Source organism: Hemicordylus capensis, chromosome 5, assembly GCF_027244095.1.
Source record: "Hemicordylus capensis ecotype Gifberg chromosome 5, rHemCap1.1.pri, whole genome shotgun sequence".
NCBI lineage: Eukaryota > Metazoa > Chordata > Lepidosauria > Squamata > Cordylidae > Hemicordylus > Hemicordylus capensis.
Window position 1 is genome coordinate 115,527,042 of NC_069661.1, and position 27,915 is coordinate 115,554,956.

The window sequence follows — 27,915 nt, forward strand, 5'->3', positions numbered from 1 at the left end:
TCTCCTGCCCCCCAACCAGTGTCCATAGCGAGCGGGTGTTTTCACGTGCCGGGGACGTGGTGACACCCTCTCGCTCCCGCTTGGACCCTGGTCTGGTGGAGCAGCTGGTCTTCCTTAAGGTGAACCTCCCCCTGTTGGGCTACCCCAAGCTGGAGTTTGAGCCGGGCGAGTGATTACCGTGGGTTGCCCCATGGTTGGTCACCTGCCTGGCTCGACCTCTGTGCTTATCCCTACCCTCCCCCCTTCCACCTCTAGCTGAGCTGACGTGACAGATGCTGAGCCGTGCCAGCCAGTCGCAGCGTGTAGTGTGCCCACACAGAGATGCAGTTGTAGTAGTAGTTGTAGTGCTGCGACTGGCCAGATGTTTACAATGCCCACGCCCACCTAAAAAGAAACCCAATGCTGACCAGCACAGGCCCTTTATCTATCCACCTGTCAGCATTTGGGGACCTGGCGTGGGCACGGCACACACACCCCAAAGTAGCACAGCCCACAGAGTACTAGACTTAGCGGCAGCGGCGGGTATACGTTCTAAAATGCAGTGTAGATATGTAAATACTGTATGTAAATAAACATGTAAATAAATTTTTCTTTTAAAACCCCATGTTAAAATCAAGCCTCAAAATTATGCAAAAGAAAGAAAAAAAGGTGACAAAGGGAGAACAAAATGATGAATGCCAAATGAATTGATTTTATTGAAAATGTTACCAGAAATCATGTGTGGGGGGCTTGGTTTACATGGAGAAAATGATTGGGTGATTTTTTCAAATGAAACGAATGAATTATTATCATCTTATGTTCATCTTGATTGTGGTCACTGTTGATGTTGGCTGATGGCAAAAAACCCCAAACCATCAGAATAGCAATGAACTGGCTGCCAACACAACATATTGATTGATAACTGTGAAGGGGGGGAATTGGGTCTGTGTGTGTGTGTGTGTGGTGCAGGCTCAGTCTGTCTCTTCCTGTTGTGTGTCTGTCTGTCTGTCTGTCTGTGTGAATGGATGCCTAGCACTGTCTCTGTGTGTGGATGCTTTCTGTGTGTAGTGTGGTGTGTGTCTGTCTACATGTTTTTTTTTCCTCCCCCCCCAACTCCCTCCCCCCCATGCCTCCTTCCATCCTTCCCCTCTCATCCTCTCCCCTTCCTCTTCACCACCTTCCATCCTCCCTCCCTTCCAGCCCACCACCGCCTCACCTGCCCCTAACCCCGGTCTGGCAGATGATGAGAGTCTGGTCTCTCCCACCGAAGCACACACGTGAGCATGTGTGTGCACAAATATGTGGCTGACCAACTCTGAGCCGGACCCTCCCCCCTTCAATCCCCTCTACATCCCTCTCCCCCTCCCCTTTCCTCCCCCCTGCCTCCCTGCCTCCCTCCCTCCCCCCTCCTAGCTAGCAGCGCACACATACACACACAAAACACCTGTGGTGGCAAACACCACCAGCACACATGCACTCACACTGGTGCCACCACCTCTGCCTTGGGCCTCTGTGTCCTTGAGCAGATATGTGGTGGTGGACCAGAGAAGCATTTCTTTCCAGCAAGGCAAAAGGCATGCACTCACTGCACACACACACACACACACACACACACACACACACACGAAGAGGTGAAAAGACGAGAAGAGGCAACTTCTAGAACCAGCAGCAGCAGGTGAGTGTCGTGTAATTGTGTTGCTTCCCAAGGCCACTGCCCATGCTCAATGCTCAGTCTGCTGAAACTAAAGAACTAGCTACAATCATCCTTCCTCACACGCAGCTCAGCTGCACAGCACACTGACTAACTAGACACTACAGCTGGTGGTAGAAAAAACAGAAGTCTAGATTCTAGAAGATGTCCTGGTGGATTTTAAACTTTCAAATCTGTGCTAGGATTGCCTTGCCTCCTCCTCCTCCTGCTGCCTGTAATTGTGCCCTCTCCCCTTGCAGTTGCGCCGTCGTGATGGGTTGGTGATGTGCGTGCGCCGTCTACTTGTTAGCTCTCTCCTCCTCATGTTGGCTGGGCTTGCCAGGCACTGGCTGGCAGCAGCTGTTGGCTGTGTGCTAGGCTCAGGCTGTGGCGCGTGTGACTGGACTGGGAATGTTATTGTAGCGGCAACACTGGTTGTGGTGGTAGCAGTAGTAGCTGTTGTTGTTGCTGGGCTGGTGGCTGCTGGCCTGTGCTGACTCTGCGCACTTGGTCTGGTCTGGTCTGGTCATTTGGATGCAGATGTAGGGTGTGTGTGCATCATCCATGCGGAACAGCAGAGCAGAGCAGAGCAGGTTGGCTGGCTTCTGTCTGTCGGGCCTAGTCAGTGGCAGGCACTGAGTGAGGCGGTGGTTTCTTTGGGCATCACGTCACCCATCATGCAGAGCGGCAGGTCTGCTGCTCTGCTGCTCCGCCTCCTGCTTCTTCTCTGTGTGTGCTGCTCTTGTGCTTAGTGTGCTGCTCCGCTGCTGCTGCTGTGCTGGCAGGCAGCACAGCAGTGGCCTTTTTGTTAGATCAGAGAGTGGGTGTTGTCTCTCTGAGTGTCCTCCTCTTACTTGCTTGGATAGGAGTGGTGGTAGTAGGTAGGCATTAAGATGGACTGACTAGGTGTTACGTGTTAGGGTGCCCAGAGAGAGGGGCCAAAAAGATGGGGTGGCAATTGTTGGGTTGCTCCTAGTATTATTGGTGAATTTCTGAAGAAAATTTTTTTTTCCATTGGCTAGAATGGGGGTTCGGGGCTGCCCCAGACCCGCCTCTGTGGGGTGGCAGCACCGCCAAAGTGGGTCCGGGGCCATGGCAAAAATGCCCTCAGTCCCTCCCAGCAATCCCCGTAGAGATAGGAGTGATGGTTCTGTTGTTTTTCTGAGGTGTTCTGAGTGAGTGTGGATTCTGTGATAGCAAATGAGAGTGGATTCATGGTGTCTCATTGGAAATCTCATAAGCTATCATAGAATCTACACTCAGAATACCTCAGAAAAACAACAGAACCATCACTCCTATCTCTACGGGGATTGCTGGGAGGGACTGAGGGCATTTTTGCCATGGCCCCGGACCCACTTTGGGGGTGCTGCCACCCCACAGAGGTGGGTCTGGGGCAGCCCCAAACCCCCATTCTAGCCAATGAAAAAAAAATTTCTTCAGAAATTCACCAATAATACTAGGAGCCACCAATTGCCTTGGGATTTTTGGGGTGGAGGACACCCATGGGTGGCTACCACCCACCCCAGCTTTTTTGCCCCTAAGGGCTCCACATTTTGAGTTATGGGCAAAAATTTATTTTTTGAAAAAAATTTGTAAAAAATCAGAGGAAGGTCCAATCGACTTGAAATTTGGGTGGCAGGTAGAACACAATGTCCCCTTAAAAACCAGCCACTTTTTGTGATCCGAACCGGTTCGGTTCGGATCCGAACCGGTTCGAAACCGAACCGGACCGGGGGGGTGGTCTGGCAAAACCAAAACCGAACCACCCCGGTCCGGTCCGGACCCGGTTCGGACCCGAACCGAACCGGGAGAACCGGTTTTATGCACATCCCTAAAATCTGCCATGAACCAAGCCATGCTAGAGTTAATTTAACAAGTTCATTTCATTTATTTCACCAAAAAACTCATACTAGATTATGTATTTATACCCCCCCCCCCAAAAAAGGGGGGTATATTGTATATACTGCTGCATGCTTGTAATTTTTGAGTAACCACAGATGTATACATATCAACAATCATGGACTGATTCGGGTAATAATTTGACCCATTTAAACATGTCTGGGAGAATCATGGAAACAGGTTTCCTCCCATTATCAGACCATCTCATTACTCAAGGGATGGTTCTGGGGATGGGGACAGAGATTGCTACAAATTTACTGCACAGAACTACAGTTCCCAGAATCCTTTGTGATAAACCAAGACGGAAATGTGCTCTAAGTTTGTATTGTATAACTGTCTGTGAAATGTTATGTACACTGAGGTGCTATATGGAAAGGGGGGGGGGAAACCCTGGTGATCAGGTGGGAACAGCAGACACCTCCTGTGCTGTCCTGATTTTCTTAAGAAAGCTCTGTTAGAATACTGCAAGGTTTAACCCAATCTCAACACTCCCTATTTGCATAAATATGAAACTGAAAGGTGGGAAGTTCCAGTTATAGATCTGCTGGTCACCATGTGTTTGTGTGCAAGCACCCTCTTCCTCATGGGAATACAAAATGAGAATGCTCAACACCCTATATTCTTTAAATATATCTTCCCCAATCCATGACCAGTTACTGGCATCCGTAGTTTTTTTTAATCACCACAGTGCCACTGAGAAGAGAAAACTACTGTTCTATTACAGCCAGAAGTGTTCCTTTGGGGGTTAAGAACCCTGTCTTTGAGAATTTACCAATTGGAGACTTCACACTAAAGGCGGTTTCTCATGTTGGTTTTCAAAATGGCTGAGGATTAGCTGATCGACTTCTGAGTAATGGAAGAAAATGTACATATGTCCAGTAATTCTGACATTTGGGCTGATTCCAGCATGGTTAGGATTATTGGGGTAAGAAAAAACAAAACTCTGAAATGTCCTTGATTTCTTTTAGGTTTATAATTTGAATTGTTTTATTTTTTAGCTGCTTTATTGTATTTTACAATTTTCATTCCTGATCACTGATTGATTTGAACTGTTTCATGATATTTGTGAACTGCCCTGAGCTATTCTGTAAGGGCGGTCTAGAAATCGAACAAATAAATAAATAATATAATAAATAATTTGGCTGATAGACACAAGGTGCTGTGTATAAACACAGGGGAAAGACCATCTGCTTAATTCCACCCTTGTGTGCTCCAGAAGTGGAGCACACAGAAAAGGCTGGCCTGTTGCTGGAAACAGAATGTTGGACAAGATGGACCTTCATCCAGTCCAGCAACACAATAAGCGTATTCACACGTGCAGCGTAACCCAGGCCAGGGCAGCCCAGCCTGGTTTAGGCTGTGCGTGTGAAGCGCTGAGAGCGAAGTTGCACCTAGAAATGCCCCCGCGCCAAGCCCCCATTTCAAACCTGGCATTCAGCTGAGGTTAAGTGAGCCTGTAGTTCTCTTAACCTTGGCTGGCGATCGGGCAATCGCTGCTGCATTAAACAGCCCCCGCAGCCCATCGCCATTTCCGGCAGTGAGCTGGGCAGGGGGGAGGAGGGGCTGTGCCGAGTGAGGCGGGTGCTGTAATTAGAGCAGCTGACTCACTCATGCCCTGGAGCACCCTGGGATGCAGGAGGGAAATCCTCCTGCTCCCAGCATCTCCCTCCACCACTCCACTGTTCATGTGGGTGCATGGTATGGCGGAGAGGAGGACGGCAGCTCCTCATCTGCCAGGGACGCCTGCCCTTTCCCGACAAGGTTGTGTGCACAACCTCAGGTTTTATACAGTTGTTTGTAGACACTAGACTTACAGGGTTTATCTGTAGCTGGTGCCAAGCAATCATTTTTAAAACAATTCTAAAGCAGAATGATTCAGAGGAAGAGTCTAGCCCTATTCATTTGGTACAATAGTATACAGGCAGTACCTTGTTACAGCCTTCCTGAGATCCTGCTGGCAAGCTCCACCCATTCCAGCAAACCTGTTAGCCCCATCCCCTCACACCGTACCCAGAGACAAAGGTTGTACTTGGGGAAAGATACTCCCCATAATGTGGAATGCTGAGCCAGCAGCATTCCTTATCATGGAGAAAACCTCTGCCTGACTTCGGCATTTGTCTCTGAAGACAAATAACCCCTGCTAACTTGGCAAAGAGGCACCTTTTAACGTGGTGATTCTCTTTATTTAGCAGGGGCAGAGTAACTGGCCCTATCCACCCCCAGCACAGTACCTCCAGTGACTGTTGCTGGTGTCTATCTTTTGTTTCTTTTAGATTGTGAGCCCTTTGGGGACAGGGAGCCCTCTTATTTATTTATTATTTCTCTGTGTAAACTGCCCTGAGCCATTTTTGGAAGGGCGGTATAGAAATCGAATAAATAAATAGATAAAACAAATGCTGTCCCTGTGGTGAATGGTGAGGAGAAAGGGGTTTCAAAACCGGTCAGTGGGGGTGCAGCTTAAGTGTTCTATCATGTACTAGGGTGCAGTGTCCATGCCTGAATGCCTGAATAAGGGTTTTGTGGCAGTTATAACAACTACTATGTTGCTGGATTAGTAGAATATCTAATATTGTTTGTTTTTCTCTTGCCATTGCAGCTCAAACAGTGCAAAGCAAAGTTGGGGAGGCCATTTTCAGGGAAGAGAAGCAGGGAAGAGATGCCGGCAGGAAGTGGATGCTTTAACTCTCCCCAACCCAGCTAATTTTTCCCACTTGACCAGAAAACACGTCTGGCAAATCAGACATGTTACAGGGAAAAATCACAGCTGGGGGAAGGATTGAGTACCCTACTACCCACTGGCTATAGGGTGACTATATGGCTATAATTTCCATTGCTGTATAGATTTTGTATCCTGGTATATATCACTTTTTATATCCATTGCTTTTTATATCCATTATATCCACTTTTTATATCCATTTAATTTCCATTGCTGTATAGATTTTGTATCCTCCATATATCACCTCCATAGACATTTGTTCACAGAGGGTAAATGTTTATTTTGAAATAAGCCCTAAAACTAAGTAAGTGTGTGTAATAAGGAGCAGCTTACATGTAAGTCTTCTTTCTCTCATTCCAGTACAGTTTGATACAAGGCTCTATGGGCAATGAACAAAGGCTGTTTTCCTCTGGAACTTCTGGATGGGGCCAGGGGCGGGGGAGATCCTGGGGTTGCATTATTTTCCCAGATAGGTAGCATGTTTGTAAATGTAATTTCCATGGAAATTGTAAGTGTTTTTGCTAGATGAATATGTGTGGTATGAAAGAGGGAAGGAGGACATATCTCAGTCTTTATATAAGCAGAAAACTTAATTTTAGACAATCAAATAAAGCTTTGATTGTGCTATTCATTTATCCTTCAAGTACACTTATTGTGTCAAATTTTTCAAAAACTCCTCTCATTTGTAAACATACTAAAAGTGTAATTTTCTTTATATCTTTATTGATCTACACATCTGTTAGTATCATGCCACATGCACTTACTTTTCCACTCTTGGTTTCTGAATACATGCTTAATGTGTGTGTCATTATTAAAAGCTTACTAAAGCTGTACACTTGAGGATTAAAGCTCTTTGCAAGCTGAAATAGCAAAACATTTGCTTGAAAATATCATCCAGTATGAAATAGAGTTAAAGGAACAGTTCCGGTTTTTTTAAAGTGTGTGTGTCTTAATTACACCTGTTTTATTGAGTGGGATCCATGTTTGCCGTAATTGCCTCTGACATTTGATCTTTAAGAACTCCTTGTGGCTGTACCATATATGTTAGCAGATCTGTGTAAATAGGTTGCTGTCTCTGTGGCTGTGGTGGGGAATTCTGAAGGCAATCCAGTCAAGAACAAAGTAGTGTGTGGGTATAGCACAGCATGGTTCTGAGCACTACAAGAAATTCTCAGTCAGTGGGATCCCAGTGGGCAGTGGGACCAAGTGAACTTTGCTGACTTCCACAAAAGCATGTCAAGATATTCTGGTTTATTTGTTTTTTAAAAAAAATGCACATGTATCCTTTGTCATTATTACTAAAAGATGTTTCGATAGGATCAGAGGCACTCTTACCCCCAGACCTTGGGACCCTGGCCCGTGGCCTCCAAGGTCCGGGCCAGCCTCCAAAGGCCCGGGTGGGCTCCTGCCACCACCCCGCACCCGCTGCCACTGCCCTGCCGTGGGGCCAAACTGCCGATTTCCCTCCAGTTATTCTAGCCACCAGGGGGGTGGAGGGTGAGCTGAGCAGGCCTCCCGGGCCTCCCCCTGTGACAGCAGTGGCGGGCGGAGCAGGAGTAGTCACTGGGCCCTGAGAACTGCGAGATGCTCCAGTGTGCCTGCACAGTTATAATAGAGCATCTATTCCAACTACACAGGCATGCTGGAGCACCTCACCGTTCTCAGGGGCTGCTGGGCCAGATGGTCAGGCCCAGCGGCTGCTCCCACTCCACCTGCTACCGCCACCACAATGGGGAGAGGCAGGAGAGGCCTGCTCGGCTCACCCCCCACCCCCAGCGGCTAGAATTATTGAAAAAACTGGTGGTTCGACCTCACAGCAGCACGGGCAGGAACTCACAGGTGCCCAAATTACCTAGGTGCACCACTGTATACAATTTTGTGTTTTGGTGTTTTGCACAATAACTGTATGGTTGCTTGTTTGTTGCATAGCATCCACATATCTTCCATTAAGATAGCAAATTTGTTATGGAAACAAAACTTTTACTAAAAGTCCAATGTTCTTTAATTGGCAAAACAGAATCTTCCTCCCACTCCCCCGTTTCATACAGCCATTGCTGTATAATTAACTGCTGGAGCAAAATGGTTGTGTAAATGGCACAGGAACCTAAGATATACTGCCTATAGCACAAATGGCAACAAGTGGTACAATTCCCCTTCTCCATGGCCAAAGCTGCCCTATGAACTTTCTGAATTAGTAGTGATTTCAATGCTTACTGTCAAACACACTCTGTGAGAACTCTGCTATTCTCACACACAGCCTAAACCAGGCTATGGACACCCAGGCTAGGGATTGGGCCCAATCCCAGCGGCCCAGCGTCAGCTAACCTCGTTGTGAAACCTGCCTCCTAAATGAAGTCAAGGGAGCAAGCATGCCCTTAGTTCTATTTTTTTTTAAATTGTGTGTAGTACCGGCTACTTTTATCCGGTGCTGTAGCCCTGACGGGTGTCCACCCATCACTGCAGGAATCTCCACAATGCACCGCGCACTCACATGGTGCATTATGGGATTTCCAGGGGCCAGAATGACACCCTGGCAGTACGACAACCCCCAACTCTGCACTGCCTGAAGCAGCAGAGGATCGCCTAGGTGTGCTGTGAAATTCACAGGTAAATTAAGCTGGGGCAGGGGGAGTTTTATAAAGAAAGCAACTGGCAGAACTAAGGTTAATCACTCCCTTCCTTCCATCCTTTCTCTGGTGCAAATTACCCCCTCCCAAGGGCAGGTTGCAACGGAGAAGGGACTGTCAGGGCTTTGCCGTTGTATGCAACTATGGTAGTGTGAGGTTCCCCCAAATTCATTGTCCAAAAATGTTTGTTGCAATATTCTACAAACGTTCTTCAAATTTTGCTGTAGGTGAAATCTAGTGACAACCCAGAGATATGCCCCCACAAAGAAAAGTTGTTACTTTGATCATAGCTCTTCTTCTTCCCCTCAGAATTCTTCAGAGGTTTCATGCAACGAACCCCAACACTTTCTTTGTATTTTGCTTTTGATGAATTTTCAGTGGCTACTCAAGTATTTTAGATTAAAACGTTAAAATATTGAGTACCATGTGCTTGGCTATGTGGGATATTCCATCAATGGCCTGAATATGACAAGATCTGTATGTTTAGATCTAGTTCCTTTCCTTATAATCCACCCTCTTCTGATCCTTAGATGTTATCTGTCTTTTTTTAAAAAAAAATGTAACATGTTGTACACAGCAAACAGATTTTTGGTTTAAATTTAAAATCCCTTTGTATTTCTGGATTAAATAAAAATTAAAACAAGACCCTGTCCAGATCTGCAGCTACTTTTATCTTTAATCCTTTCCATCTAATCCTCCAAGTACACTGTATAAGAATAGTGTTGGCAAGCTATAAAATACTTTGATGCATTCCGTCATCAGGAGATCTTACAACTTCATTCTGGGATAAACAATCCTGGAAAGTATTTAAACTTCAGTAGCATCGTTGACTATAGAATGTTGTGTTTCAGGAGGATTGTAACTGTACTGGCCAACGCTTCATTTGATGAAACAGTTTATTCTTAAAATAGCAGATAACTCTTCCAATCATTATTATTATTATTATTTTTAAAAAATCACATTTCTAATATTACATCCCATGTGAATTTTGAACCAGTGACCTTTTATTTAGATTTGTTTGTTTTGGTTTCAAAGAGGAACAACTTGAGCAGGGACAACTGCAGCTTCAGTTCTTACTTCTACTCATAAGATAGATATAAAGAACATCCATAGATATAAAGACAGATATAGAGAACATCTCATTTGTTTTATTATTTATTTATTTATTTGATTGATTGATTGATTGATTGATTGATTTGATTTTTATACTGCCCTTCCAAAATGGCTCAGGGCAGTTTACAATTAAAACAAACCATTAAAACAGTAAAAAGCTAAAACAAAAATTAAAAAACAATATACCAACAATTAACTATTTAAAACATTTTAAAACAACAATTAAACAATCACAGTAATTTAAAACTGTGAAACCGGGTTAAAATATTAAAACCGATTTTAAAACCCTGGAAAGCCAGGCCAAACAGATACGTTTTACTTAATTGATGGTGTGTCACACCAAAACGTCTTATGTTTTTATGTTTACCAACTTTTAGAATTTCTTTGCGCAATAAAAGGGTCTTTTTGTTGAGAGTTTGTACTTCTGAAGTGTGCCATCAAGTTGATTTCAACTCCTGGCGCCACAGAGCCTATGGTTTTCATTGGTAGAATACAGGAGGGGTTTACCATTGCCTCTTCCAGTGCAGTATGAGATGATGCCTTCCAGCATCTTCTTATATCGCTGCTGCCTGATATAGTACCAGTGGGGATTCGAACCAGCAGCCTTCTGCTTGTTAGTCAAGCATTTCCCCGCTATGACACTGCAATAAAAACGTATTTTTGTTGAGAGTTTGTACTTCTACTCATATAAAATCACACCAATAATCTCTACAGTAATCCATGTGAGCCAGGGGAAAGGGATGGGATCTGAAGAGGACCCTCTTTGCAAAATACTTCTAAGCCTCACCATTGTCCATTTTTAGAAAAATGCTGAAAACACTGTTTCAGCACTTATTCTTTAAGGTAAATGTCTACCCATATCTCACTTTTTTATGGCTGGTTTTACTGCAGCTTTAAAAATGGACATTTCTGATGTTTGGGGAGTCCCCCCCCCTTTTAATTCACTACAATACCATCTTCAAGGACCTGTGGCAACTTGTGAGAGGATCTTTCATGGGATAACAGCATGAAAGTACAGGGTTAAATACATCTCCATTCCATAGTCCCAACCCAGGTCAGTGTCCCCGCCCCCCTCCCAGTGACTGCTATTTTTACTGTAAAGTAAACTCTAAACTAGAAACCAGGTGCTTAACGTCTCATCTGATCTGGCCCTTTTTCTCAGCTTTTGAGATAATCTCCTTGCACACTTCTCTACTGGGCAGGTCTAATCATGGAAGCACAGCAGGCAACGGCTACATGTGTTGGAGAAAGAGCCATTGCTTGTGCTTTTACAGGAAGTGCACAAAGACAACGAACAGCTCATTGTCTGGTTGACTGCTTTCCTCTGCATTCTGAATGTCCTTATCCTGACACCCCAGAGGGATGATGGGGTAAACCAGATTAGATGGGTGTCTAATTGCACCAACTTCCCCACTGGGTCTAAATCAACCCTAAAATACGTAAAGAATGTTACATTGGAGGTCTTCCCCCAAGCATGCACATACATACAGTACAGTACATCCCAGATTCAAATGCATATATTTCTAGTGTCAGTTACTATCACTTTACTGAGCTTTCTTTGTCCCCATAACCTGCAGTCATAATTTGTTTGATATCTTAATGTGAACAATAATTATTTTTCATTATTCAGTCATTACTTCAGTATCTTCTATGGTTAGGGGTGTGTGGATGTGTGTGTGTGTGGATGCGTATTCATACACACATATAGAGGGTAGAAGGGGGAGAGAGGGGGGATTTTTAAAGCTGCAGACATAATTAAGAACAGCCCAAGGCCCATCTAGTCCAGCATCCTGTTTCACACAGTGGCCCACCAAATGCCACTGGGAGCCTACAGGTAGGAGTTGAGGGCATGCCCTTCCCTCTTGCTGTTACTCCCCTGCAACTGGTACTCAGAGAGGCATCCTGCCTTTGAGGCTTGAGGTGGCCTGGCCTATAGCCCTCTGACTAGTAGCCATTGATAGACCTCTCCTCCATGAAGTTATCCAAACCCCTCTCACAACCATCCAGGCCGTTGGCTGGCACCACATCCTGGCCGTGCAGTGTGTGAAAAAATACTTCTGCCTGCTGGTCCCAAACTTCCTGGCAATCAATTTCATGGGAAATTCCTTACAAGTCATATCTGTATTCCAGAAAGATGCTGTTAATCAAAAAGAATAGTATACACTTACTATTTATTAACTAAACAAAAATATAATGGACAAGTTGCTTCCACCTAACTTGTTGAGTTCCTCTGATGTTATAGACAAGGTACAGTAGCTCCAATAACATGGGCACAACTGAAGAAGGCAGAAGCCACAATTTCTTGCCCATTATATTTCTGTTTATGAATACGACAGATATTTATATACTGCTTTTAACAAAAGTTCCCAAAGTGATTTACATAGATATTAATTAATTAATTAATTAATAAAATAAAATAAAATAAAATAAAACAGCCCCCTTTCCCTAAAGGGATCACAATCTAAAAAAGAAACATAAGACAGGCACCATCAACAGCCACTGGAGGGATGCTGTGCTGGGGACTGATAGGGCCAGTTGCTCTCTCCCCGCTAAATAAAGAGAATCGCCACTTTTAAAAGCTACCTCTTTGCTCAGTCAGCAGGGGACTAAACCCACTGTTGTTCATAAATTCATAAATATAAATCGTTTTCTCTCTAATATATCTTGCTTCTGAAAAAAGGAAATTTGTTTAATGAAGACATGTTCAATTCAAAAATAAATGGTTAAAAATAATTCTGATATTATTTTGCATACAGTAGACCTAAACCAGTTCAAAGTTTCTTACATGTTACCAAACTACTCTTTAAAGTTAGTGTCTGAAGCAGAACTGGAACAGAACCCCAGTTTGTAATGGTTCGGCGCCATAGGGACAATGATCAAAGGTCTTTTCATTTCCTCCAGCAACCCAGAATATAGATGCAGTGCAGTGGTAAGAGAGGTGAGAATGGCGAGAAAGAAGGAAAATGGTGAAAAGTGAAATGAAGAAGATAGTATCCTGGTCAGCTCTTGATGATTTAATACATTGTTTTTCTGCTACTTCTCGATAGGGAGAATTTTAAGTAGCCTAGGGCAACCAAAGCAAAACCCCTTGAGCTGACCCTGCACCTCTAAATCTTCCAAGCTACTTGTATATATTACTTCTTGCACAACAGCTCCTCACACCATTGTTCCCCAGAGTTAATTCAGATTCTTCAAAGCCCTCAAGGCTTCCAGCTATCCCTGTATATACTAACTTTTATTCTTTTCATGCTCCAAAGCCACTCTAGTAATTATTTATTAAAAATCAAGTTTCTGGCTCTTGTGGCTATGAAGACAGACTTGTCAAGTCAATACTTGGGAGATCTCCAAAGTCAGAATGGAACTCGGGAGGATTTTCTGTGGTCAGGAAGGAGCACTCAAGTGCCATGCAGAGCTCAGTCCCTCTCCCTGGGACAAGCAGAAGCTGAGAATTATGCATCCTAAAGATATACTGTATAGAGAGAGCCAGGGTGTTGTTGTGGTAGGAGTAGGAGTCAGAAAGTCCTGGTTCAGATCTCTACTCAGCCATGTTGATTCTGGCCTAATCACTATCTTTCAGCCTAAACTAACTCACAGGGTTTTGTGAGAATGAAATATGGGGAGACTGGTCAGCTGCACTGAGTTCTTGAAGGGATAGAAATGTAGCAAATAGCAATAATAATAGATTTCACCTGCATAATTTTGGCACAGGTGTGGTCGGAGGAAGGAGATGTCGTGAGACCTGGACCCCTTTGGCCTCAGCCAGGGAAAAGGGTCTCGCCTCTGTTCATTCTGCTTCCAGATGCAAAGCTCTGGTGCTCTCTCATGCTCCTTCTCTCTTCCCAAGAGACATGGAGCTCCTTCCTCTTTGGCCCTAGCCTTTCCTCTCCTTTTTACAGTATCTGCCTCTCCTGCTTCCTTGTTTTCCTCATGAGCTGCCTTTATTAATAAGAAGGCCATTACTCTTAAGGGGGCTTCTAATGCTCAAGGGAACCAGCTGCAGGAGAAGCCAAGTGCCTCCGTGGCACAGCTGCTGCTTCTCCCATGGTTCCTCTCTTACCACCTTCTTCCCCCTATTCAAGATAATGGGCTTTGGTTAGGGGTGTGCCCGAACCAAAAAAATGCAGTTTGGTTCAAATATGAATCTCTTTGAACCAAACCGTGTTCCTCCAAACTGGTCCAGTCTGTTTGATCAAACCTGTTTGGACGGTTTGGGGAGCCATTACTTGTAAAGGGGGATTCAGTGAGGATTGCCCTTTACAAGGAAAGGGGATGGGGGCCCCTTCACGGGTTAAGAGAGGCGGGGACAGCAAGAGAGGAACGAAGTGGATGTATGGAGGCCAGAACCAAGCTGGCACTGAGTTGGCGGCTTGGTAAAAGGAGGGAGGCACGCGTGGGTCTGTGTTGGGAGTCTGAGCAGCAATGCTGGCAGCCGCGTCAGCCAGGTAAGCCACTTTCCCCCTCTCTCACCACCCCTGTCCAGCCACCCGTTACTGTGCCAGACCAGTTCACCCAAACCTGGCCTGGTTCGGTTTGATCATTTTAGCACTGCCTGTCATCTTTTTGTTGTTGTTGATGTTAACAGTTGTGCCATGTAAGGAGTAGGAAAAGCATCGATGTCAGCTCTTGTTGTGCATGTTGGGCTGAAAGCTTTTGTATGTAACATCAGCTGCTGTCCTGAAAGTGACTCAGGCATTATCTTTACAATTTGCTAACTGGTTCTGTTCGCTTCACTGAATAAAATGAGTCTCCTCGAAAATGCATTATCCCACAAGTGAATAGATTTTAAGCTGATTTAAGTATCATAGCTGTCCCTCAAGGACCCTGGGCAATTTTAGTTCTGTTTAGATGCTGAGCATTCTCCTAAATGAGATCATGTCAAGTCTAGCTGTCTGGAGGGAGGCAGATAGGCTAGGATATAGATGGGCGACCTAATGTCAAACAAGCTACACATTATTTTAAGCATATGTTCTGCAAGCTTTTGCATGTGTGTGTGTATGTATGTGTTTGTTTATTTCGGCCCCAAACCAGCATAGCATGTATGTGTGTGTGTTTAAATGTTAAATAGAAACCAGATTGAGACCCTAACAGATCAGGTTCATGGTGGGGAAGAGGGGGCTTTAACCCTACCCATCTTGCCATAGTCCGAAGCTGGACTATAGATGTGTACTGTCTATGCTCAAAGTTAAGATAAATGACACTAAAGAAGTTGGTAAATTGTCACTTATTCCAACTTTACAGCTGTGTTTCAACTTTACAACGCTTGCCTTCAGAAGGGAGGCTCCAATCGACTGCTGCTGGTGCAAGGGCTAGAGGAGGAGGAGGAGGAGTTAATGGTGGCTCAGGCTCATATCATAGAGAGCCAGCATGGTGTCGTGGTTAGAGGGCTGGACTAGGACCCATTCAGCCATGATACTAGCTGGGTGACTCTGGGCCAGTCACTTCTCTCTCAGCCTAGCCTACTTCACAGGGCTGTTGTGAAAGAGAAACAAGTATGTAGTACACCGCTCTGGGCTCCTTGGAGGAAGAGTGGGATATAAATGTAATAATAATAATAATAATAATATAATATAATATTGCTATTGAGAGTGGCAGTACTAGTGGCAGTTGCTGCTGCATCTGAGGCTGTGGAGGGATTGGCTGACTTGCTGGTCCAAGAGGCTCTCCCTGCCACCAACACCACTGCTGCTTCTGCTCCTCCTCCTCTAGGCTTAAGTGCTGTGATGTGCTGTGATGTGATAGTCAGATGGGGCACTCATTTCTACTCTGTCTAACCATAGCCCATGAAGAAAGGCAGCTGAGCTATCCAATTGCCACCCTTCTGTTCATATAAACATGAGAAAGAGTGTGGGTGGCAAGGGTGAGCAACTTCTGATTGTCCATAAGGAACTTCTCAGCTGCATGTCCATGATGGATACACCACTAGATTATACAGCAACAGGGGAAAAAAATAGGGCACCTGCCTTGGTTCAAGAACCAAACCCCATTCATAACACTATTTCCCATGTAGGTTCAGAGTTTAGATGTTTTGACTTAAGAAACTTCTTAAATCTTCAAGAACCAATTTTGTTGTAAATCTGAGGACCTCCTGCCATTGGAGGCTGGCTGTGCTCCCCTCCCTGCAAGCAAGCAAATGCACTTCTTTAGAAGAAAAATGTATGGCTTAATCAGGAGAGAGGAAGAGAGAGAGCCATTTTTATTAGCCTACTATCCAGTAGACTTGTGAGATCACCTGGCATTCTGTAAGTGTGTCCATGTGTCCCCCCACCCCATCAACTTAGCAACGCCTGGACCAATATGAACCAAATCAAATATAGTTATAGGAACACATGGAGACACCCCAACAGTGTAGGTTGTGATGATGTCATCCACCCTTATCCAAGATGGTGGACACACAAACTTTTGAAGGACAAGTGGGCTAACTTGTGAACCGCTTAACCACTTTGAACCAAATTTGCTACAGCTGCAGGGACACATAGGGGTGCCCAAATGGCATAGTGAGTGATGATGTCATCAACACCAATTCAATATGGTGGCCGTATGAAAATCTGAGGTGTAAGCGAACTAATTTGTGGAGCGTCTAACCAACTTAAACCAAATTACGTACAGTGGCAGTAAGTGACACACAAGGACACCTCAATGGCACAATTTGTGATGTTGTAATCCATCCCGATCCAAGATGGCGGACGTGTAAACTTTTGAGATGCAAGTGGGCTAACTTGTGAACTGCTTACCCCCTTTGAACCAAATTGGCTACAGCTGTAGGGACACATAGGGCCAAATGGCATGGTGTGTGATGATGTCATCCACTCCAATTCAAGGTGGTGGCTGAATGAACATCTGAGGCGCAAGCGGGCTAATTTGTGGACTAACCAATTTGATCCCTCAGGGATAGTTTAGCTGTGGATATACTTCACTGAGCAGAGTGTTGGGCTAGGTTACTTTCTAGGTTCCTTCTGAGTGCATCATTCTGTGCAGATATTGGTTGCCTGGTGTGTATTTGTAATGTGTAATGCTAGCGTCAGTTGTATAGACTCTGTATGTGCATTCCTGTGAAGATACAATTCTAGGATTTAGTCACCATTTTGCCGCAGTCAGCCATCTAGCTCCAAGGTAGTGGTGAAGGTTGAATTAACCCCAGTGCAGAATATATTGCCTAAATAGTTTGCTAAGGTTGTGGCCTTAACACACACAGTTTCCTGGCATTTTGGCATATGAGTGAATGTGGTAGCCTTTAACATAAGTTTTTTTGTCTATTGAATGTCACATATAGAGAAGCTTCCAACACTGGTTTTCTAGAAAGAAAGATTTATCATATATCTCTTCACTATTTGCATGTCCCCAGCCTCAGTCCGATACAAGGCCTTTCAGTCCCTCAGTGTCCAATGCCAGCCCACGGATTAGTTAGTTTCTGTTGCCCAGGCAACTGAATATCCACAACAATACTACAGTATCAGCAGAGCTGACATGAGAAGGAGGAAGAAAAATTATTCCCAGATGTGCAGCTATCACTTCAAGACGCATCGTTCTCTACAGGGGACATTTTCTGGATGACCTCTCAGGCCCTGGGGCGATTGTTACTTTTCTCCACACATGGCTGTTGTTGTGTGTCAGAGTGATAATGAGCCAACGGATAATCCTGACAGGCCAGAGTTTATCCGGCTGCTACTTCTGGCCTCCGTTAGTGTAGATCGAATGTATTCACACTCGCTCAGCCAGTCACCCAGTCTCCCTCTCTCACTCCCTTTCCCCCTTCCCTTGCTGTAGCTTTCTTAATGTAGTTTAATGGCTTTACAAAGAAAGCCAGGCAGACGAGTCTTTTCCTCAGTGGCTGTGCCAGACCATGACCTAGCTCGCCATGAACCTGGAAGGGCTTGAAATGATAGCCGTCTTAATCATGATTGTGCTGTTTGTTAAGGTGTTGGAACAATTTGGTCTGATTGACTCAGGCTTGGAAGGTAAGAGAATTGCTTCTAACATTATTTTCTGTTTCTCTAAAGATTTAATCTTGTGCAGCCTTTTGAAGGGCACCTGTTAATGAGACTTTTAAGGTTCTGTCTGAGTCACCCTCAGAGCAATACATGCAATGCTTTAGTGTTTTAGTGTAAATGCTACAACTTGAAGTGATGCCTTCCACACACACCCTTCCTCACAGCTGAACATGCAACAGTCGCTGAAAATATCCCCAAGTGCTTTTGGGAGTGAGGGTGTGGGTGTGTTAGGAAGAAAACTTTTGCTAAGGTTCCTGTTAATTTTCAAATCTGTGCTTTATATTGTACAAATAGCGCTATTCTATGACACATCATAAAATCACATGTGAATTTATGCTGTGGCAACTATATGATCATACATAACTTTTCTGCTTTTCGTATTCTGTATGGTAAATTTTAAAACCTAGTTGAGAAACTTAGGTCATTGAATGGAGACAGGCAAGTGTAATTACATATTTTAACTGCCAAATGCTTGATTTACTGCAGTGTGTTCCCCATCCTCCTCCTCCTCCTTGATACATTTTGTATACAGAGTATATTAATAAAAGAATTGGTTTCCAGATATTTACTTAGCACGTAGTTTTGTCTCTTGCAGTAAAAGTTTGTAAAGCAGTTGATCTTGTTTTGGTTTTGTTAAGTCCTATAGCTGTTATGGCTAGTGTAACCCAGAAACAGATTTCCTGTATAGGTGGCAGGAACTATTATACATATATGAATTGTTGTCCCAAGTTTTCCAAGGCACCAAGGTAAAATGCCAGACATCTAAAATACTCCATAAGCTTGCATTATGGACATATCTGTGCACATGATACTAGGAACTTGCTCTGTGAGTAGATTAAGGTTTTATAGTCTAACCAGAAAAACAAAATCAGCAAAATGTAAGTTTGTAGCACTGGCATGGATTAAAGTAATCCTGTTTATATAACCCTTTAAAGAAATTCAATCTTTTCTGCAAGATATTGTCCATGAGAGAAAGTTCACGGCAGGCTGTTTTTCTTTTTCTGTGCTGTGCATTTAGGAAAGCCATGTATATAAGCAGCATTAATCAACTGCAGCTTCTAAGATGATGGTCTCTTCTGCAACGGTGGCACCCAGTGCATTTCCATAAAGAAGATTATTTGGGATGGCTTATGTATCCATTAGAAAGAATACATCCTATTTTGAATAAATAACCAAGCATTTCCTTTTGTGGAGATATTAATAGCTCCTGCCTTCACGTCAGTGATTTTATGGCTATGATCACTCTCTTTCTCAAAACCAAAATTAAATGTTAAGCATATTGATAGACACTGTAAATAACTGTACTTACATTTTAGGATGGGCTGGTGCGTTGTTTCTGTATCATCTGTTTAGGTCTGACAATTGCACTCCTCTCTCCCTTATATTTCCATAGCAAATTAAAAAAGTGGCTGCTGTTCATCAGTTAGTTGTAAAAGTGTTGAGCAAAGAACAGAGAAAGCACATTGACCTGACTTGAAAGAATTCTGTGTATTCTCAAAGTTTGTATGCAGCTCAGATGAATGTTCTTGTTAGTCTTGCTTCTAGTATTCTTCCTGGATAATTTGCCTCTTCATTTTAACTGTACTGTTGTCTTCAACACTTTCATCTATGGGAAAGCTTTGAAAGGGATGTGTTGCAAACATTCTTGGAAAGATGCAGAAGTGGTGAAAGGATATCTGGGGGAAAATGTATATTGCAATAAAATTACCTTAAATTTAGTAACAGAATTGTTTAAGTTACATAGAAAGATACTTTATACTGTCAGACCTTTGGTCTGTCTAGCTCAGTATTGATTCCACTAACCGGCTATGGCTCTCCAGGGTTTCAGACTTGAAATTACACTACTCCAATTTTGCAAATGGTGTGTTTATAACTTTTGAACACCTCTAAGAGTTTAGTTTGAGTTTCTTACTAAGTTGGAGTAGCCTTTTTATTCAAAACCAAGTAAAATGTTGACTTAATTTATCAGATGTTACCCAGCTTATGTATATGATTTGATTCAAATTTAAATTTCATGAAATAGATTCCTCAGGGTTATATTTCCTAGTAAGACCTTCTGGGATTGAAAAGCAAGAAGCTATGTTATAGCACAGCAGTGGGGTTGAGATGCTGTTCAGCTGATCAGCCAAATATTGTCAACAATACCCTCATATAAATGACAGCCTACTTTTTTATTGCACCATGCAATCATCTGACAGCTGTGACAGGAATGTGGGTTGCTTTTTCCCTAGCCCTGCAAGAGAGAGTTGTGCACCTACCCTTCATTCTGGGGTAGATACACCCTGCCCTGAAGCCCACTCCCCTCCCAACTTAAGCTACATGGCCTAGTTTCTCCTACTGGCCATGAGTTATAACTGCAGGCATCTCAAAACCGGGAAAGCACAAGGTTCAATATAAGCTAACGAAAGTGATTGTCACACTGATAACCTGTCATGGGTGGCCAAAAGTCAGGATAGCTAATCATGGGCGTAGCGTCCACTAGACAAGTGGGGGACAAATGTCTCGAGGCCTGGAGGGTCAGGGGGCCCACAAGGCTTGGGGTGTACCCTGCCGCCTCCGCCCTTCCATGCCGGGTGCTACTGGGGCACTATGTGCCCACATGATGGGAAGAAGCACGCTGAGGCTTCCTTTCTCCTCCCCCTGCACTTCCTCCTCACAGCAGACCGCCCCTTGTGCTGCTCCACCCTCCAGCCGCCATACAGGAGCTGCCAGAGGAGGGGCTGCCTGGCCCAAATCCACTGCCGCCCTGGCAGAGGACAGCGATGCCTGGCAGCCTTGTGCCTGGCCCAGCTTGGCTCCGCACCATTGAGCTGGTGTTGCTGCTGGCCATGGTGGCGGCCACCCTCCTGAAAGGCTCATCAAATGGTGAGTTCAAGAAAGGGGGAGGGGAAGGCTTGGAGGGGGGGGGTTAGGTTGCCCCACCCCTTGCATCTGATGTCAGATGCAGGGGGTGTGGCTTGGGGCTCTGGGGTGCATGTGTGCTTTGCATACACAATGGAGGCCCCCTGGCTAAACTTTGTCCCCCAGCCGCCAGGAACCTCGCTGTGCCCCTGCCACCAATATGTCCATTGTATTTACTATGTGGAGGAAGAGCAGCCTCCCTGTGATCCAACCTGGTGCTTTGTGAGGATGTAAAAGCCAGTATATTTGTTTTTGTTGGTTTGTTTTTTGCTTTTAAAGCAAAATTTTCTCTTTTCTTTGTTACTGTTCTAATAAACGATTTCTTGAAAAACGTACCTATTTCACTTGACTTGTGCGTGACCAATCATTTGACCAAGATTTATTTAATGCATCAAATGCCAACCCTAAACGGCACTTGGTAAAACCAAACAATGGACCATGGTGTAGGTTGAGGATTGCTGATAAGCACCATGTGCCTAGTAGGAATGGGAAAGCTCTATAGAGAGTCTGACTGCTAGAGAAGAGGTCTAGTAGTTGCAATGCTGTTTCTGCTGCTGCCTATGAAGGCAGAGCCTAAACGTTAAAACACACACACCAACAGCTACAGCAGGAAATAATTTTTTTAAGGGAGGGGGGGAGGACACCTAATACCAGCATTAACCAGATATAAGTTGCCTCCCACAAAGCGGTATGAATTTTGCATGCCTCTCCCCTCCCACTTTATCATCTCAGAATGGATCAGCACTAGACATTATGGGGAGGGGTGTCAGAATACTTGCACTGCTGTTTAAACTGCATGATTAGTGGCTGATGTGGATTTTTTTGCGGGGGCCTCTGATTATGCAAGGCTGTGGACAGCATACCAGAGGGGTGTGGCCAAAGTGGCATGCTCTTACTTCTCCATATGTGATGGACTGCCACACAGACAGTTTGTCTCAACTGCACTGCAGTGTCATTACAAAGGGCTTTCTTGAGAACAATGGTGGGTTCCAGCAGGCAATGTCTTCTCATACTCGATGGGATTGGCTGGCAATGGGAAGGAAAATGCTTTGATGCAAGGACAAGAGCAATCTGCCCTAGATATTAGATGCAATCTGCCCTAGATGTTAGGATTTAAATGCATGGTTGCCACTGTGCATGGCAGCTATGGTGTATTTAATATATTATATAGACCAGTGATTGCCACTATTTTTGAAGCAGGGGACACTTGGCCAAAAAAAAACACCCCACCCTCCGATATAGTAGCCATTTCCCACCACACTAACCACATGCACTTTTCCTAGTGCCAGCGTGAGCCTCTTAAGAGAAGTGGAGCCCTGTCAAGCCCCAATGCCATCATGGAAGATGTGCATGGAGTGCAGAGATAATTTGCTTCAGCTCCTGGAAGTATGCTATTATTGACATTACAAGCTTATGATAATATTACATACAATATTAAGTTCATGTTTGTGCTTCATTCCTCAAAATTGTATTCATGTTCCATTAAATCAAGGAGATTTTAATGGAAGTTGCATCTACACAGTCATTTCTAATGTAGGTCAATATCTTACGAAAAGCAAATGCTTGTTCTGTATAAATCAGTGGCAAAGTTTGGGTCGGATCTTATTTTTCACAAACATTTAAGCAGCCTGAAATAATGTTCAGTCACATAATTGCATGGTGGAAATTCTGTATGAAATAGGAAGCAGATACTTGTTTTTGCAGTGGCTGGAAAACTGATCCTCACATTTCCTTCCAGCTTTTGCTCATGTAGTTTGGGTGCATATAGTTTGCTCATGTAATTTGGGACTTTGGATGCACATGGAATGGCCAGGGAAAAATGGACTTCATGAATGAGTCTGAAGACTGGCATATTTACTGTAGTAAGCAGAGAGGCCTCCAAAGTTAACCGAAAGCAAAATTCAAGACAGTTTTTGACGCTTTTCCTTGGCCAAACATCTGCAGACATTTAAGAGAAGAAAGAGTTTTGGTAGAAATTTCATGGGCATGGTTGCAGATCCAGAACATACTATCTCTGCAAGAATAGTGTGGCAGTGAGGGTGAACCATATAGGGGGTGGGGGAGGCAGCAAGGGTGGCCGTCCAGGGCCCTGGGGCTCATGTTCTTAGCACGCGAGTGCCCAGTTGTGGCAATGCCCCTGTTCTGTCACTCTTTACAGCTATGCCCATATCCTTCCTCTCTTGTCATATTTAGAAGGAGGCCTCTTCAGGAACAAGGACAGAAAGCCAGCTGACAGGAAAATTAGGACTGTTCGTTCTTCTGTGCTGCCTTTCTCCACTCAGCCCTCTGTCTTCCTCCCCTCTGCCATCGACCTCTTTCCTGCCTCTGAATCCCAATAAGATAAGAAACTAGTATGTCGGGAAGAAAGGTCAAGGTTGGAAGCCTTTTCTCCTAGATCTTTTCCATTTGAATGTGCAGGAAGCTTGCTATTTACCTAAAAGGGCATTCATGCATTTAAACCCTCACCTGCAATGGTGCAATCCAGCAACTTCTGATATTAAACTCCTATGCCAGGGCAATAGCAAGCATAAAGTTATCTGCTATTTGTTATAGCAGACAAATACATTTATATCTTTAAGGAAAGTTCCTTTTGGGCCCTGAGAGTGGCAGTAGTACTTTACAGCTGAATATGTTAAGAGAATGTTTATGTTCCTATAATATGGGAAGGACATTTCTACCATCCTATTACATGTGGTTTTATTCATAGCCCAACAAGAGGTTCACACTCAAGCAACACAGATCAAAGTTTATTTTAACACAAAAATAACTAGATGCAAAATGAAACTTATTGTAGAAATTAAAAGGCCCAATACATTTTTAAAGTGTACCCAGCTCTTCATTTATGGGTGGTTTTACAGAATGAACAATACTATTCATTAACATATATAATATTAATATTTTTATAACCACACAACATATATTGATTCTGTATATTGAAAGTCTTCAGAAGATATAAGCAAGGAAAGAGTATGTAATTCTCTCTAATTCTTAGAACTAAAACACCACAAACGGCAAAAGGGATTAAAGAAGTCCTGGCACTTTTCAATGAGTGTGTTTTAAGAAAAAGTGTATATTACTGACAAATAAAGCGGCTTTGAAAAAACTGACTGCTGTTCAGATTCAAAATGGATTCTACCCATTAATCTTTGTTTTATCCTGATTGAGAGAAGATATGTTCATCTTCAAGCAAGTACTTCTTGCTTGAACATAGAAAAGAGAGGCTGGATTGGTGGGGCAGGGAGTCAACCTGTTTCCACCCAGACTATATCAACTTGTTTGAGTTATAAAGAAATCAATAATAAAATTTCAGTACTTAAGCATGCTATAAAAAGTGTAACACACCTTGATCCTTCACATATTTACTGAGATATAAGTCAGTTCAACAGGACTTCTAGCTCAGCATTCAGAGGATTGCAGCCCGACCTTTCTACAGTTAGTCCACTTCTGCACTCTATAGCCAATTGTCAACTTTGGAAGGGGGGGGGTTACTGCAGTTCGTTCGCCACATTTTATTTTATATTTATTTTATATTTTATTTTGTAATGTACCCCGATGTTGCCAAAATACCACCACAAGGACACTTAGGCAAGACCCTATCCGACCCAGACAGTGTCTCACACACTTCACAAGGGACTGAATGTGAGGGACTGAAGCACTGCATGTGCCTGTGCAAACAGCCACAGGGAGACAGCACCACAGGGCAGCAATGCCCAGCAGCAAAAGCCCTGTGCATGGAGCTGTGCCACCCCCCATGCCGAATGGGCAGCTCCAATGCATGGAGCTCAATGCTCCAACTCAATGCATGGAGCCCCCCCCGAGTGGCACTGCCCTGTGACTCCGCCCTTTTGCAGCTGCCCCCACTCCCAGTGCAGCCTGCAAGCCCATGCAAGTTTGACATTTTTTCTTTATTTTAAATAAAATACAGTGTAATAATAATACTATAATCAAGAATAACTGAAATAACAGAAAAAAGAAGGGGGGGAAACGGTACTATCAATGATGATATGTAATCCAATATATTAAAAAAATGAAAGGTTGGCTAATTGCCGACTTTTCAGCCAGACTGTAGCTGTGCCCTTAATAGTGGGTCAATGTAGAGCACTAGCAGGTCATGATGTTTATCTCAATGCCGTGGAATGATTCATGTGCTGATTTATGCAGTTCCAAGATACTGTTAAAGGTGCGTTCAATGTAGCTCAGCTGGAATCCTCACTAAAGAAATTCCTACCTTTCGAGGAGTGAGGCAAGGCTGTATACTTGCCCCAGCTCTTTTCAATTATTATATTAACCCCATTGTGGATATTATTACTAATCCATCTTTCCATCCACCTAAATTGGCCAGTAGACAGGTTAATATTTTGCTTTATGCAGATGATGCAGTAATTTTATCTCGGACTCCTGTCGGCCTCCGTAGAGCGCTTTGCTCTCTGGCTAATTTTTGCCATGAGTACGCTCTGGAAATCAATTATAGCAAGACCAAAATTATGGCCTTTGCTAAACACCCAAAGACCTTGAAATGGTCTTTGGCTGGACATAAACTAGAACAGGTTAAGACCTTTAAATATCTAGGGGTTGTTTTCCAGGCCTCTACGAAACGCCAAGCACATCTGCAGTATGTTACCCAAAATGCACGTAAATTGGCATTGGCCATTCAATCATATTTCCACCAAGATGGGGCTCAATTTGTACCAGCCGCCCTTAAGTTATTTACAGCTAAAGCCTGCTCTCAGTTGCTTTATGGGTCGCAGTTGGGCCCATATACTAACTGCACTCCACTAGAGATAGTTCAGACAAAGTTTCTGAGATCTATTCTACAGATCCCTAGATGTGTTCCCAATTTAATATTGAGGATGGAAACTAGCATGCCTAAGATGGAAGCCCGGATGTGGTTTTCCATTCTCAGCTTCTGGTTGAGATTGTCTTTCTTTTCTACAGGCCTTGCTCACTTAATTTTTATTGATAAATTTAATTCTAGCTGGAAGCAGTCAATATCTCGCCAAATAAGTTCATATGGCTTTAGCCTGGATGGTCTATTAGAAATGGGTTTTTGTCACGCGAGACTGATATTAAAGCAGTGGATCTATGATATGGAAATGCAGACTGATTGATCTTTAATCTCTAAAGAAGTTTTCCTAGGTTTACAAATGTATAATACTAAACCTGCGAATTACCTGGGTAAGATTACTATCACTAAATATTGCAGGATGTTTACATTGGCCAGATTTAATGTGCTACCTTCAGCTGAATTAGAAGGTAAATTTAGAGGGATCCCAAAAGAACAGAGACTATGTCCTTGTGGCTCTGGAGAACAGGAGTCTATCTTTCATATCTTACTCCGCTGTCTTTTTTATAGGGACTTACGAACTTGTTATATTTCCTCCTTACTGACTGATTTCCCAGGGCATACAGATGCATTTTACGTCAACTATCTGCTCTCAGATCAGAAGGAGGAAGTAACATTTAAAGTTGCTAAGTTCTGTGAGGCAGCTAAGAAGGCTAGACAACAGATGGTAAATCAGATTATGCTAACGGGAAATTGCTGATTAGGATGAGTCCATGTTCCTGATTATATTATGTATATATTATTACTATATTACGTGTATTATTATGTATGTAAATTTTGGTCTATGACCGTAAATAAACATGACTGACTGTTAAAGGTGCAATAATTTCTTTTCTGATCAGTTGGTAACCTTATTGATATGCCCTGGGATGTAGCTATAATTGAGTGGATAGGTTCAAAGAACCCGGAGCCCCCAGCTCCTGAGAGCCCCCAGCCCCAGCCTTCCCTGTTTTCTTCATTATCTCCTCTACTCTGAGGGGCCACTGGGAAGAGGGGCGAACACAGGCCCTTTCTCCCTAGATATGCCTCTGGACATGCCTCTGGACATGCCTCTCATCCTAGGGTGATTCTGAGTCATTGTTAGGAGCACAAAACCTGGGCCTTGATACCAGGCTGAAGTCTTTTGAAACCGCACCTCCGGAGACTGAACCCTTTGAAGCTATGCGCTGAGCCCCATAGGAATCCAGCCCCTCTCACACCATTGCAACCCCCGATATCTGAACACCAGTGCTGGCAGAAAGCTAAGTAGGATCAAATAGAGAGGAGGAGTGCAGGACTGCAGTCCAGAAGTCCAGGACTGCAGTCCAGCTTCCACTCTCTAGGAGAGCAAGTTAGTACAGTCCAGAAGGGGTAGCCTGAGCTTGGAGGTATCCTGATCATGGTCAAAGCAACTTGTCCTGTGGTTCTGTCAGTGGTGCTACAATCTACCATACCTTTTATTATTATTATTATTTCTTGTTTACACAGTCAGACAGGTGTTATTGACTGGCTTGTTTTATCCAGACATTGAGTCCTTCCCAAGGACCTGGGATGCCAGAATTTTATTGTCAATTGTTATAGATATCGTCGCAAAATATAGGCTGTTCCCAGTAAATAATAATAATAATAATAATAATAATAATAATAATAATAATAATAATAATAATTATTATTATTATTATTATTATTATTATTATTATTATTTTACTAGATTTCTCTACTGGCCTTCCAGAAATGGCTCAGGGCCATTTACATAGAGAAATAATAAACAAACAAACAAACAAATAAATAAATAAGACAGACAAAGGGCACACAATCTATAAGATAGACACCACCAACAGTCACTGGAGGTACTATGCTGGGGGTGGACAGGGCCAGTTACTCTCCCCCTGCTAAATAAAGAGAATCACCACGTTAAAAGGTGCCTCTTTGCCAAGTTAGCAGGGGTAAACCTTGCATTACTTTCCAGACCTTTATTGCATTACTTTCCAGACCTTTATTTCCTAGAATGGGGCAGGACACTTCTGAACTGCCAGGTTATGATGCCCAGCATTGTTATTATGTTCATTTGGCATGGGTGTGAACTGTAAAATCAGTTGTGTCATACTGCATTGCTATGCCTGTGTTGAATGGTGTTTTAATGGCAGTCTTTTTATAAAGGAAGGTGTCTTTTTTTACAA

General features: G+C 43.6%; 1 protein-coding gene across 15 annotated transcripts in view; it reads left to right on the forward strand.

Annotated features, from left to right (window-relative positions):
- KCNIP4 (potassium voltage-gated channel interacting protein 4) overlaps positions 1-27,915 on the forward strand; it is a 598,831-nt gene that overhangs the window by 313,963 nt on the left and 256,953 nt on the right. Inside the window, exon 1 of one of the 15 annotated variants that reach the window (XM_053252532.1) lies at positions 6,233-6,374. The exons of 13 other annotated variants lie outside the window; for them this stretch is intronic. Coding sequence is in view for 1 of the 2 variants with exons in the window: in XM_053252522.1 (XP_053108497.1) it covers positions 17,880-17,979 (100 nt within the window). In the remaining variant the exon portion in view is untranslated. Of the gene's footprint in view, positions 1-6,232; positions 6,375-17,458; positions 17,980-27,915 lie in introns of those variants that run through there. One more of the 15 variants, XM_053252522.1, reaches the window with a different exon arrangement.